The following is a 15,339-nucleotide window of genomic DNA, read 5'->3' on the forward strand; positions in this document are numbered from 1 at the left end:
GGTACAGCACTATTTGATCCGAAATCCAGAGTTACCTTGTTGTTGTTGATGTCGAATTTCTTGTTTTGTTAAAAACTAGGTTTGTGATGTAAAAGAAAACAAATATACACATCGTTTCGGGAGTCATTTAAAACGTCAGTCTTTCACGATTCTTGCAAAAATATGACAAAGTGATACAGTTGGGTTTCGTAACTAGCAAGAATCTTTGGAAATATGGAGATTCTTATTTTATTTAAGGTAAATTAATGTAAAAATCGTTATTTCTTCATACGAAAAGATTCAAATTTTCAGTTATCAGTGTAGATATATGTTTAACACGCGTAATTAATCGCCATAATAAATATAATTGCAATATATGATTCAAAATACAATAACATACTCATCTGATTTATTGGGATGTGTTTTGATTAATTTATTTCGGATATAATCAATATATATCTATTTAAAATTTATTGTTCGATTAAGAGGTGTCTCTCAGCCTTAAATCAAAGTGTTTTGTGTCATGTTCGGTACGATAAAATCCATATTGGGAGTAATTCTGTGATGAAACTACATAATTCAATCTGTCAGTACGCCCACCATTAAGTTGGAAATTAAATTGTCTTAGAAGAACTAACACACTTTAGTGTTGTTTTTTTTTGTTAGCATTTACAGTAACTAGTGCGATATGTTAAAATTACCTCAGTTTACACTAGCGAAGAAACGGAACATTCTACGAATGAATTGCCTATTTATTAAACATGTGAATGACAGTAACTTTTACAAAGTATTGTGAGTGCATGTATAGTTGAAAGGTCGGAACGCAGTTACAACGAATCGTTTCAATAACTTAATAGATGGTTTATTTAAATGTTATTACGAACCAATTAACGTCATTTAAAATGCTTATTGTGAAAAATATCAACGTAAGCAGTGAGCACCTAACCCACCCATAATGACAAGGGACGTTTAAAAAAAAACATGTGCAAAGCCCGACATATTGTTTAAAATACGTCCGTTTTTATCATATGTAAGCTAGCGATGGAACAGGATATAACATAAATGTGTTTCATATCCGTTACAAATGCACATTCACAGTTACTACTGCATAGTGTTAAAAATACTTAAGTTTCTTATAGGGTGTACACTTTCGATGAAACATGTAATTATATTAATGGTTCCTTCTTGTTAAAAATTTACGCTGGTCCTTTACTACCATTCGTTAATGTTTTGCATCTCTGAAAACGAATGAGCATAATACAATTACGGGCTTTTTTAATTGTTCTACGTGATCGGTTAGGTGATTCCTATGATTATTGGTATGAAAGGGAATCTGGATTATGCCGACCTCCTATTTTAAAAAGTTGATGTGTGTTGGCCAGATTACAATGCGGGATTTTGTAATATCTTTCTTAATCTAGAATCGTACTTGTAATATCGTGTTCTCATTAAGAGCACGAAATCTCGACCGATGTAAATGCGAAAAGAACGAAAACACGATGCGAAACCGTGATATTTCATTTCGCAAATTCGCATTGGGTTTACTTGAGTTCATATCGTGTTTAAGCAATATTTTGTCAAACACAATCATTTAACATAATCGTGTGCGCTAAAATATATTCGAGGTATGGAAAATGCGATTTGTGAATGCGAACATAAGATGGAAGATCGCAAGATTACGGTTTGTGGTTAATGTAATACGATTCGAGATCGCGAGATACATTGCGCAACATTGATATTTTTTGTTGCTGTTGCTTTGCCATTTTAAACTTTTGATAAATGAGGGCGAGATCGCGAAACGAATTTAAGAGAGCAGTCGACTTATTTTAATGCATGATCGTGTTACTCATGTCAAGACCTCTCTATGTAATTACGCATTATTGCATCGCTCAACCTTCATTTCATGACCGGTTCTTGTTCTTGTGTTCACGGGTACCAACAGAAGTTATTGAAAGTTAAGATATGTTAGGGTGACAGTTAAGGTATTATTCAGCTCACCTTAGTATAAAGTGCTCATAGTGAGCTATTGTACTTGCTATTTGTCCGTCGTTCTTCCTGCGCCGTGCTTCATTCGTCGTCAATATTAAATTGTTCACACTTTTGGACAAAAGCTTCCTGAATCCTGGTCAACACGTTTTCCTCAAAAATATCTTGGCCGAGTTGGAAACTGGATCACGTGTAGGCAAACATTAGATCACTATGTCAAATTATAAAAACGGCTTATAAACACTCTCGAACTGACATTTAAAGTCGAACCTTTATGAATCTTGGTAAGAACATTTGTTGTAATGACGTCTCCATTCAGTTTCCAAATGGTTTGTGTTTGTCGGACGAAAACATGGCCGACCGGGGGTTGGGCAATTTCATCATTTGCTATAATTTAAAAATGATACTCTAGAAGCCTCCTTTTAGTCTTATTTTTTAAGATGCTTGTTTAGAACATGTGTGTTATAGTACTCTTCCGGGTTAAACAATTGTTTGGTCCCTTTGAAAACATGACCGCCAGGAAGCGATGCGAATTTCCGTATATGGTCATAGTGACACATTGTTAATGCGCTATTAATGCGCTATAAGCAAATCTTATTTTCCAATCTGTATAAAACAGTTTCAAAACATGTGTCCCTATGTACTAAATTCTTCTGCCAATATTTGAAACTATGCTACTTGACGTAAAAAATAGGTTCATAGTTCAAAATAAAAAGGGTCAAATTAAAGGGGCCTTCTCCGCATTTTTTTTAATGACAAAATTATAAAAATTGTGTCATATTCGCAAATGTTCGTTTAAGTTATGATATTTTGAGGTAACAGTAATACCGAGTCTGAACACTGAGTAAAAATGTACATTTTGTTAACTACGTTTATGGCGGCGTGATGCACTTGTTAGGCTTTATATATACGCTGTTATTTTATTACCACGCGATACGAATTTATTCAAATTATTTTTCTATTATAAAGATTTTCACAATTATTATTTATGTTTCTATATTCTTTATTAGCCAACTATTTTTTTCCGATTCGTTTTTAAAGGGGCCTTTTCACAGATTTTGGCATGTTTTGAAGTTTGAAGTTAAATGCTTTATATTGATAAATGTAAACATTTGATATAAAAAGCTCCAGTAAAAAATCAAGAATAAAATTAAAAAAGGACAAAAATGTAGACCGCATCAGGGCTCGAACCAGTGACCCCCCGGAGTCCTGGAGTAAAAACCAATAAGACCGCTCGGTCATCCTGCCAAGTATATATGAAAGACGTATTTTATACTTTATATAAGCAATCTTCGTAGTTTCACAAAATTAAACGACAACACCAGAACTCTCCAAATTATTCAATCGTTTCGCGTTGCACAATTTATAATTGTCAGGTTTTTAAATCGTCAAAAGATGCATATAATGGCTATATTAGACCCTGGTTAATGTTCAGTATTTCTGTGTTCCTCACAAATATCATAACTAAAACGAAAATTTGCGAATCTGAAACAACTTTAATCATTGTTGTCAATTTACCCAAACGTGAAAAGATCCCTTTAATAAGAGCACGTTTCTAATTATCAATCGTATCATATCTGGAAGGATTTTACTTGCAATTGCACTTGTAATGTTTCAACTTATAGGAGACGTAATTTTTATGAAGCGTTTTTGATAAAACTGTATGGGTTTCTCCCTTAGATAATGAAATTTATTTGAAAATTACCTGTGTTGAATAAGTCGTTTTTAAACGCTAATCAACTATTTAAAACATTTTAACAATTTAAAGTGTGTTGAACATGTTTAAAGACGGATATATGAGAATTTTTTTAATTTAAATAAAAGCATCAAAAGACAAGCATATACTTACAATATGTTATATCCGTCCATGTTCTCTACGTTATTATACATTGGCTAGTACATAAATACCCAGATAAATGATAGTAAACATCAAAACAAAATCCTGAGCATCAAAAATATTAGAGTAATAATATATAAACCGTGTACCAAAACCGTGTACCACATGTTCTTAAACGTGATTAACATGTTGAGGATTTGATATCTACGATTTTAGTCGATTACAATGTGATAAGAATCCATGCAAAGTATTTTTTTTTTTAGTTTCAATATGTATTTATATTCAAATGTTATTCATAATTTTGAAGTGCTGATTGCATGTTTAAATTAGACACGTTTTTGCGCAGATTTATTGTGTAACCATCTTTCCAATAATTAATTATAAATCTTTTACTTTTGATGTCAGTTGAAATTGTACAATAAATATGGGTCAAAAGCGTTATAAAGAGTTTGTTAAACATCTATATTGGTGTCACCCTTGGATCATGCTATTTTATTAAAAACGAATATGTGTTGGATACTTCGTTTTCAAATACTGATCAAACAATTACAAGTATATACACAGGAAGGAAAATGTAATAAGAAATATAAACAACACGCATATAATACTTATGCACCTATTGAAAATGTAAAAGTATTAAGTAATACTTCCCAATGTATTGTATTTTTATATGGCAATAGGTTCAAACGTTTTAAATTTATCAAAATTATTACCCACGTTAATACTTGTTAACGTAGTTAATATGTTAGAAACTGTTAAAAATGTAAGTGAATGTTTACAGATTCGTCGAGTTCGGTGTCACCGACACTCCCGGTGTGTATTGTACTAAATAGCGCAAATCCAGCCCAGTCTGCATATCCTCTACCAGTGATGCCTTGCATAGAATACATTGGATTGGCAAAAATTACATGTTCGTCTACCTGGCTACGCAGTCTGTTCATCACATTACTGACACTCGAGCAAAATGCTGTGTGTAAACTGACGTATGTCAGTTGTCAAGGTACATTTATTGATTCCGCAACATTATCGTGTTTTAAGAAAACATTAGCATACAAGAGCGATTCTTCTTTTCAAGAGTGCGACGTTCTATGGGAGGTTCTCCATGGTCTGAATATAAAGAGCCTTAGTCTGGATATAAGTATAATAAATTGTGCAGACTCGATATCCCAGTCACTTTCATCGCTCACTCATCTGGACACGCTTAGTATTAAAGTGGATGAGGACAGTCCCGGTCTGTGGAAGGCTCTCCATGGTCTGAATATCATCAGTCTGAGTCTGAGTGGTCAGTATGGATATTTAAACGTAAATTATGCAGACTCGATGTCCCAGTCACTTTCATCGCTCACTCATCTGGACACGCTTAGTATTAAAGTGGATGAGGACAGTCCCGGTCTGTGGAAGGGTCTCCATGGTCTGAATATCATCAGTCTGAGTCTGAGTGGTCAGTATGGATATTTAAACGTAAATTATGCAGACTCGATGTCCCAGTCACTTTCATCGCTCACTCATCTGGACACGCTTAGTATTAAAGTGGATGAGGACAGTCCCGGTCTGTGGAAGGCTCTCCGTGGTCTGAATAGCATCAGTCTGAGTCTGAGTTGTCGATATGGATATTTAAACGTACATAATGCAGACTCGATGTCCCAGTCACTTTCATCGCTCACTCATCTGTACACGCTTAGTATTGAAGCAGATTATTTCCGTCCCGGACCGTGGGAGGCTCTCCGTGGTCTGAAGATCATCAGTCTGAGTCTGAGTGGTCGATATGAATATTTAAACGTACATAATGCAGACCCGATATCCCAGTCACTTTCATCGCTCATTCATCTGGACTCGCTCAGTGTTAAAGTGGAATATGACAATCCCGGTCTGTGGAAGGCTCTCCATGGTCTGAATATAAAGAGTTTGAGTCTGAGTGGTCGGTATGGAGGTTTATACGTAGATTATGCAGACTCGATGTCCCAGTCACTTTCATCGCTCACTCATCTGGACACGCTTAGTATTGAAGCAGATTATTGCAGTACCGGTCTGTTGGAGGCTCTCCGTGGTCTGAATATCAAAAACCTGAGCCTTAGTCTGAGTCATCGGAATGGATATGACAGTCCCGGTCTGTGGAAGGCTCTCCATGGTCTGAATATAAAGAGTCTGAGTCTGAGTGGTCAGTCTGAATTGTTAAACGAAGATAATGCAGACTCGATATCCCAGTCACTTTCATCGCTGACTCATCTTGACACGCTTAGTATTAAAGTGAATGAGGACAGTCCCGGTCTGTGGAAGGCTCTCCATGGTCTGAATATCATCAGTCTGAGTCTGAGTGGTCGATATGGATATTTAAACGTAAATTATGCAGACTCGATGTCCCAGTCACTTTTATCGCTCACTCATCTGGACACGCTTAGTATTGAAGTAGATTATTGCAGTCCCGGTCTGTGGGAGGCTCTCCGTGGTCTGAATATCATCAGTCTGAGTCTGAGTGGTCGATATGGATATTTAAACGTAAATTATATAGACTCGATGTCCCAGTCACTTTTATCGCTCACTCATCTGGACACGCTTAGTATTGAAGTAGGTTATTGCAGTCCTGGTCTGTGGAAGGCTCTCCATGGTCTAAATATCAAGAGTCTGATTATGCGTGATCGGCACGGATATTTGAATGTTAAGCATGCAGAGACGATAGCACAGTCACTGTCATCGCTTTAACAGTTTGAAAAGCTTTCAATATTTTTGAGGACATATATCGACATAAAGCTACCTCAATCATTGAAGTATTTAAATAGCTACTGCGTGACATTGCTTCCATCGGAATTACACGAACTTGTGGGCACACTGTCTGCATGTACTCGTACAGTTGAGAGTAAGCTGGAATTCGGTTGCGCTTCTTTCAACGATGCACGTGTAAAACCAATTCCACCAGAGGAATACATTTCAATCCAACAAGAACTGGGGACTCTGAATCATGTTGCCGTGAAACGATTCCGAATATTACACCGGAGAATAATCAATTTTTGTGAGTATGATGCCGCATCTACTTGGTCCGTACGTGGCATTGGGGGTGTCCAAGACGATAATACGGATGATAATGTTAACGATGTTGCATATAAAAGCTTCGTTACCGCAAGCTCCGCCTCAAGGTGCAATGGAATCATTAATCGAATTGCAATGCGACTTCTGATTACTCCATCCTCAAACTCATGAATCGTCGATAAATGCGACTGCAACACGTGATTATATCGAGTACAATTGTATTCATTATGTCTCGAACACTTTAAATAAGAATGATATATCTCTCTTGGATAGCATACATAGACAGTAGGCATTGTCAAACATTAATTCAACAAATTTAAATAATCTTAACATTTTTGTGACGTGTTATTGGTGTGTAAATGTTATAAATGGAAAATGTTTGATGAAATGCATGCCAATTTTGTAAAAGTATTTAAAGTATACAAACACCATAAATTCCAACACGCCACGCAGTTTTATTTCATAGCGAATACTGGCAATCATGTACTGTTTTATTCTGCAATATTTATGTGCGAAGCAAATTATATGTATGCGTTGTTTCTAGTTCGCGTTAAAGCATAAATTTATGTACATCTTGTGAACATATTCCAGAACTGCTTAAAAAAAGTTTCTATAGCCATGAATATTGCAGAATATGCAATACATTTGATCCCTTATTGACTAAAGAATTCCAAACGCTTGTCGTCTTAGAATAAATCATATAATAATGTGTTAAATTGCTTCTTGCAGACGGTGCGTGTCATGTTGATCTTAATGTTTATCATTAGAGATAGCAGAAACCACATATTGTTGTACACACACACATATATATATACATGTGTGTGTGTGTGTTAATTGTTTAGATGCAAAAAGAAAAAGGTGCATACCTTTAGTTTTCATTTAGTTTCAGATTATTTTCAGTAACTGAAATAAATCTATAATAGTATATAATTCTATATTGTATTCCTGTCTACAATGGCTATCTTCATTTTTGTTACGCATGTCTTATCTTTATAAACACATGTTTTGGCTGTGACTCTGAGCCAAATATCAGGTTTGGATTTCTTATAAACGGATTTGCATTATACGGTATGGACTCCTTACAAACGGGTTTGCATAATACGGTTTGGACTCCTTACAAACGGGTTTGCATTATACGGTTTGGACTCCTTACAAACGGGTTTGCATTATACGGTATGGACTCCTTACAAACGGGTTTGCATTATACGGTTTGGACTCCTTACAACCGGGTGTGCATTCAGCGTTCAGAGGCGGTGACCCCAAATATATTCATGTGTGTTTTTGCTGTGTTTTTGTGCATCCGTACACGTGTGTTATGTCTATAAATTTGAAAATAAAGCAGATATTTAGTTTGAACTGAAAAAAATCAATTGTGATGTGGTCTTGTGCTGTGTGTAGAAGTCGGAAAACACGTAGGGAGTTCAAACTGTCGCCTTATTCCAGTTACCCATATCGCATTCGTTATTGGTGACTTCCGATGCAATGCCAACGTTGTTTATTCCGTGGTAAAAACGAACAGCCTACACACGAGAAATTCTGTTTATGAATGTAAACGGTGATTTGTTTATAATATTTTCTGGATATATATGATATCATTATTAAGTTTGTTTGTATATAACACTTGTTAAAAGATGTTAACCATATATCAACTACAATATAACGATTTACGTTGGCTTAAGCGCATACGATAGCACGCATTCAATATAGATAAAGATTGAACACCCATATATATGAAAAAAAACAGTAACATGTTGTCAAACATTGTAGGAAACTTAAACGTGTGAGAGTTTTATATATCTGGGTTTTATTTGAAGAACGAAAATTCATACATTCATAACTACTCTGTAAATTAAAAAATATGTGTGTGTGTGGTTTTACAACAAATGAATACAAACGAAAATTGTTTGTTCAAATTAGTCTGAATAATCATATTATCGTTATTTTTACGGCGCTTGGTTATTTCTTTTTATGTTTGTTTGTTGCCTTTTTGTCGTATAGGATCATATGTAATTATTATTGATTTATGTATTTTGTATTAAAAACACCGCTGTGCACATCTAAAACATGTGTACCTCAACGAATTAAGTATAATCTTCACAATCAAAAAATCTGTGCCTTACTCAAATACCGGAAATTTATGAATGAGCTATCTTCATATCTTAATCTTAAATTGTTTTTAAAGATGTTTGTGCATACAATATATATTAAATACATAATATTACTTTCAAAAAAAGAAATATCACATACAACGAAACAAGTTGCAATTGTTTAAACCATATTTCTTTAGAGAAGTAAACGATGCAGACGATGTCAAACAAAACTTTATTACAGTCAACATATGAAGTAGCAATAAACACAGTATAAACCCATATATAATATGAAAAAAAACAGCAAGTGCAGAAGTTACAAACCTTTCATACTTGAAAGTTAATATATACATCGCACTCTCTACTGCAATTGGTGTTTGTTTAATTTAGATTCTTTGCAGAATAATGAAAACAGTGTAAGTAGTTTTCGCATGTTTATTTACAGAAGTAAAATATGCAGAGGATACAAAACAGTACACAAACGCATGCTATATGAAAAATACGGACACAATCAAACGCAAAGAAATCATCCAGCGCCGTAAAATTAAAATAAATAAAAGATTTAACTAATTGTATGTGTGTTTTTTTAATGTGGACTGTTGCACAACAAATAATATTATTATTTTATCACAGTGTAAGATACTTGTCATTCATTTTCGAATTTCGCTTCTTTAATCTCCGACTTCCTGTGATATTGATGATATTTTAACACAGATCACGGTCGCCATATGAGACTTGTTCTGGGAAAACTGGGCTTAACGCATCTGCGTAGTGTCGTCACAGATTAGCTAATCATGGAGACACTTTACGCATAAAGTGTATTTTAGGTTAGAAATGACTTCGTTTTAACAAACATTCCATAAAAGAGAAAAAAGCTGTCCCTGATTAGACCGTGCGGACTGCACAGTCCAAGCTGTGATACACTTAATGCTCATGCATTTAGCCTAGTTTTCCCATAACGAAATTCGTATATGACGATTCGTGTAGAACAGTGGTGATATAAAAATGACTAATTAATTCGACCATAGGTGGCCAGACTCGAATAATGATGATTCTATTAAAAATAGTTATTATATATGATCACGGTTGAATAAATATCGATATTGACCGAAAACAAACTATTTCGTTACTTTTTATCATGCCCCCTTTCGAAGAAGAGAGGGTATATTGTTTTGCTGGATGTTGGTCAGTCTGTCTGTCTGTCGGTCTGTCGGACCAGCTCGTTTCCGATCAATAACTCGTCAATTGATTGACCGATTGGCTTGAAACTTCACATGTGCATTGGACTTGGACAGTTGATGACTCCTCTTGAAATTGGTGTCACTAGGTCAAAGGCCAAGGTCACTGTCACAATAAGTGTGTAAATCATTTCCGATCAATAACTCGTCAACGAATTGACCGATTGGCTTGGTACTTCACATGTGCATTGGCCTTGGAAAGTAGATGATTACTATTGAAAATCGGGTCACTAGGTCAAAGGTCAAGGTCAATGTCTTAATAAGCGTGAACATCGTTACTAATCAATAACTCGTAAACGGATGGGCGGATTGGCTTGATACTTCACATATGCCTTTGCCTTGGACAGTAGATAACCTCTATTGAAATTTGGGTCACTAGCTCAAAGATCAAGGTCACTGTCACAATAAGTCTATAATCGTTTCCGATCAATAACTCGTAAACTATTAAAACGATTGGCTTGATACTTCACATGTGTATTGGCCTCGAACTGTTAACGACCCCTACAACAATTGGGGTCACTAGCTCAAAGATCAAGGTCACTGTCTGAAAAAGTGTCAAAATCGTTTCGGATCAATAACTTGTCAACCAATTGACCGATTGGCTTGATACTTCCCATGCCCATTTGGTCTTGTGTCGTTGTCGAAAATCGGAGTACCAATAGGACACCCAACATGTCCGGTATTGTGACAACCAACAAAATAGACATGCTTCTGGGAACGGGAAATTAACCCGGGTCGCCTAGGTCAAAAGCGAGTGGCCCAACCACTGCGCTAGCCGGACAGACAGCAAAATGACTGACAATCGATTTGCGAGCAATTATACATAGGCAATTCGAGCGGCTCCGAGCTTGTTAATCAGAAGATCACGACTTGAAAACTTAAAACGTTTCCGACTGCTCTTCGCATTCGACGATTACTACAAATTATAGTTCTCATTCACCGACAAAACCACCACCCTAATTTAAAAGAAAGATGACTTGCAATACATTTCTAACATATGCAATACCTAACATATCACTACTTACCTCAATTTGTGAATACGCATGACATTTCCATATGTTAGATGGCAAACTAAGGGATGTAACTATGTTGTAATAGTGAAAAAACGTGAAGCATCGTATTTTACCCGAAACTTTTCGCCACAATTCCAACTAAGTGGCTTCCGTACGTACTCTAAATCAAATCAGAGTATTCTAGAACGACAGTTTTAATATGTCGTCCTTAATGTGAGTCGCGTCCAGCTTTTGAAGCGCAACACCGAAGTACATTGATCTATAAACAATGTCTACCTACAATATAGATGTGCATGTAATTTAACCGTCGTGTAAGATAACGAATGTTAATATCTAGAGCGTGTTTCACTACGGGGTGAGTTATAAATCCGAAAAAGCGTGTGATGTTTATTCACCTACTATATGTAGTATCGGAAACGAAACTGGTTGACCATGGCTGACAATTATTATAAATGTAATATGTGTATTTTGAAGCAACGGTTTAATGTTCGGATTATCACTTTAAGATCTAATGATATGAATTGTTTAGTCTTTATGTAAATAAATTTTAATTATCGATCATTTAATGTTATGTTATTTAGAAAAAGTGGTTGTCTGTGTGGTCATATAAATCACATACAATTTCAGCGATTCTGTTTGCACATTTGTGAAAGGTACAGGTTCCTCGTGAGTTTAAAAAAATGCGCAAACGCATTATAAAATTGGAAAAATTCGCGTCGTGAAATAAACGGGTCTTTTGCAAAACGCCATCTAAATGTTCTTTGTTCTGCCTTTTCTGTTGAAAAGTTTTTGGACGGAAAATTGGAAATTTGAAATGTTTAATGAATGGGAAAGTGGCTTTACGGGTAATTTATATCGAAGGAAAAAGTCGCAGAATTTAATAATATTTGTTCGTGGTTGCAAGTTCTGAAAAAGTACTAACACTTGAAGATTAAATGGACTTTTTCACATTTTGCCAAAACGGAAATAAATACAAAAACATGTCATAGATTGAGAAAACAATGTGTGTATCATAATTAATAAAAGGAACATGATAAAAGTATGTTTTGTTTTTTGATAATCAGAGGTAGAAACTGTAACATTTGTAAAGCTTATTAGCGCTTTATTGCGATAATTTAATAGAAATGCCTATAACCAAAATAGGGTTTAGAACACATTTGAATATAAAAAGCATTCGTGGTGTTGTAATAGCGCATTAACGTTTGCTTCTTGAAGTTTCTGGTTCGATCCCCACGGCAGGCATATTTTTGTTTTATCTGTTCAGTGTAATATATATTGTTCAAAATAGTTAAGATTTGTTAACCCTTTATTATTGTGGTATTTTATTAATGCTCCTGGCTTGTGTTAATAAACAAATCCGCGCGGCATATAATTTAAACATCTGCAAGAACACATCTATTTCTGCAGGTATAAATGGACTCTTGGAAAATAAATATTAAAATGAAATTTCCAATTGATCTTCTCCACTTTTCGATGTGCTTGTGTACGTCAGCTTGGTTAAGACATTTATAAAATTAAGTTTGTTTTGCACACCTCATATTTAGTTTCGTAATTTGTGCGAGTAAGGCTTTTTAATATTTGTATTTTCAGAGTTTAATAGATAAAAAAGTTGACAGTGCTTGAAAATACATGTAACTGTATTGTTTATTTATTTTGTGTCGTACATTCCATGTATTCAAACTGATAGAAAATTAATTGAGTAATGCTGTTGATGGTATATCTGTTCTGTGCTTAATCATGTTTGATTTAATATTAGTGCTATCTAACCTGTTTACCGCGGCTATACGTTTTTTTTTGTTATATAAAAGTAATAATGAAATGAAATAACCTCATGTATGATTCCCTATGAAATTCATGTATCCGATATTTGTACACGCGTTGACGCAAATGATGATTCCATTAGTCTCGCAAGAACACAGGATTGCATTCTAAATAATACTTTGTTGTATTTTCTTTTAAATTTGAAATTCTGTGAAAAGGCCTATTTCACAGACATATAAGGTGCAAACAAAGTCTCTGGCGTTAACATTAATAAAGATTTATTTATTAACAATTGTGTTACTTTAATGTTACCGATTCTAGATTGTTTTTAAATTGCTATCAAAGAAACTAATTGAAATGCATGACATTTAATGACTAAATATCGTTGGATTGTTGTATTATTAAATGTATTGAAAGCGTCATGAAAACACTCAAAGATGTGTCTTTGATAATCATTGTGTGCTCTGTATCTAGCTACCGTAAATGTAACACGTGTTTTTCCGTAAATGTGTTAACAGCCTCGAGTGAACGTATGCATGCTCTAAACAAACAACTACCGAACAAATTAACAACAAAATGGAAGATTATGATCAGTCTAGGCGGGAAGGCAATGAGTGCATAAAGAAATTCCCCACCGTTTTCACCAAAAAGTCCTTAATTTTAGAGAGATTGCATGAGACAGAATAAAGTATCCTTGCTTGCAGTATTTTGTTTTCGAAAATGTTTTTAAAGTTTCTGGACAAGAAGAATGTAATTTTTCCCCAACATAGCTCTCTTACAAATACGTAAGTATGGGGTCCTTGGCGAACCACATGAAGCTGGTTCAAAAATATGTGTGTTTTTATGTCAGCGAATCACGACGACAGCGATAAAATGCAACTGACGATGACTGATTTTACGCAGCCTAAAATGTCTTGTCGACCATGCATAATCTGCACTGCGTTAGCTATAATGTGCGGACAAGATCTCTAGCCGATGTCAACTTTTGACATTGACACTTCAATTGACTTATGTCGATATCTAAATCCATCGTATAGACTTTTTGGTACAGGTGTAGGGTCAAAGTGTGATAGAAAATGGACGAGGCTGAAGAAAACTTTTTAAATGTTGCTGCAGCCGAACCTACTAACGATTCTAACTTAGATTTGCATTTGACATGAATCTACTTGATGCATGAAATATTAAAACAGTGTGTTCTGTTCCTAAGATACCTACACACACTTCTTCTAAATAAATGTATTTAGATCTTCAAATGTCATAATTGTCTTTTGCCAATCGCTACAATTAAACTGTTATAAAGTCGTGGAGGGAACTACGTGTACATATGTAAAGCTATTGAATGACAGTGAACTACAATGATTACCATGAAGTACAGATGTGCAAACAAAAACACAATTTTTCCAAGCAGTAATCGAAATGTTCGTGAGCTATGAGCCCTTTAAAATAAGCCAATTATTTCATAGTCATAATGCCTGTCGGCGATCGTATTGTTTATGCAAATGTACATCGGTTGTGAGAAAGACACATGAGTCAATACAGGTTCGACCTTTTACTACCGTTATAAATATTCAACTGACAATTATAAATAACAATTGCAATAATGATGCCATCTTAAAAACGTGAACGATCGCGCCGTCGGTGACATCGTACGACGATGCGCCAAAATCACAACATTCTCCCGGCCGCGAAAAATAGAAAACACATATTTAGTAATATTAACATAACATAAACACTAGTTTATAAGAAAAGTCAATTTTGATTAGATATCACACCACAATATCCAATGCCGATCGTATCACAATATTATCACTGAGTATTACTTGTCAGTGCGCTCACTTTGAGTGGATATAGTTTTGTAAAGAGGGCTACTTGTGAACTGACCATTGCTTGTGCGCAAAGGTGCAGCGCGAATTGGTCCATCATTTCCGAATGATCACATCCGGAACAATGTTGTATTCTCTAGCGTCAATCGTCTGCGGCATTTCGGTTGCGAGCAATGGCGGCGGTTCGTCTTTCACGACTTCCGGGACCTCTGTTACAACCCGTTTTGTAATAAAAACCCGAATTGTAATAATTATTACAAAGTGGGTTGCGATGCATTATTACATTTCGGGTCGACAGTAACAAGCCGTTTTGTAATAAAAACCCGAAATGTAATAAATGTTATCATGTCCATTAAATCAGAGATACAGACTTTTTTAGAAGTTATTTTCATGTTTAAATTAGTTTTAGAGAAGGTATTGACTGGTCCCCGACCTTTGTTCTTATAGACTCCATCAACAAATCATGAATGTAATAATTGTTTACAAAGTGGGTTGCGATGCATTGTTACATTTCGGGTCGACAGTAACGACCCGTTTTGTAATAAAAACCCGAAATGTAATAAATTTTATCATGTCTATTAAATCAGAGAT

The 15,339-nt window shown here is 35.2% G+C and overlaps 2 protein-coding genes across 2 annotated transcripts in view; both read left to right on the forward strand.

The window, feature by feature from the left end:
- Positions 1-7,593, forward strand: part of LOC127854531 (uncharacterized) — a 34,276-nt gene extending 26,683 nt beyond the window's left edge. Inside the window, exons 6-7 of the mRNA XM_052389596.1 lie at positions 4,584-5,909; positions 7,556-7,593. Coding sequence (XP_052245556.1) covers positions 4,584-5,909; positions 7,556-7,593 — 1,364 coding nt within the window. The remainder of the gene's footprint in view (positions 1-4,583; positions 5,910-7,555) is intronic.
- LOC127855708 (A-kinase anchor protein 9-like) overlaps positions 1-15,339 on the forward strand; it is a 477,990-nt gene that overhangs the window by 342,719 nt on the left and 119,932 nt on the right. The window lies entirely within an intron of this gene.

This window comes from Dreissena polymorpha, chromosome 13 (genome assembly GCF_020536995.1).
Source record: "Dreissena polymorpha isolate Duluth1 chromosome 13, UMN_Dpol_1.0, whole genome shotgun sequence".
Classification (NCBI taxonomy): Eukaryota; Metazoa; Mollusca; class Bivalvia; order Myida; family Dreissenidae; genus Dreissena; species Dreissena polymorpha.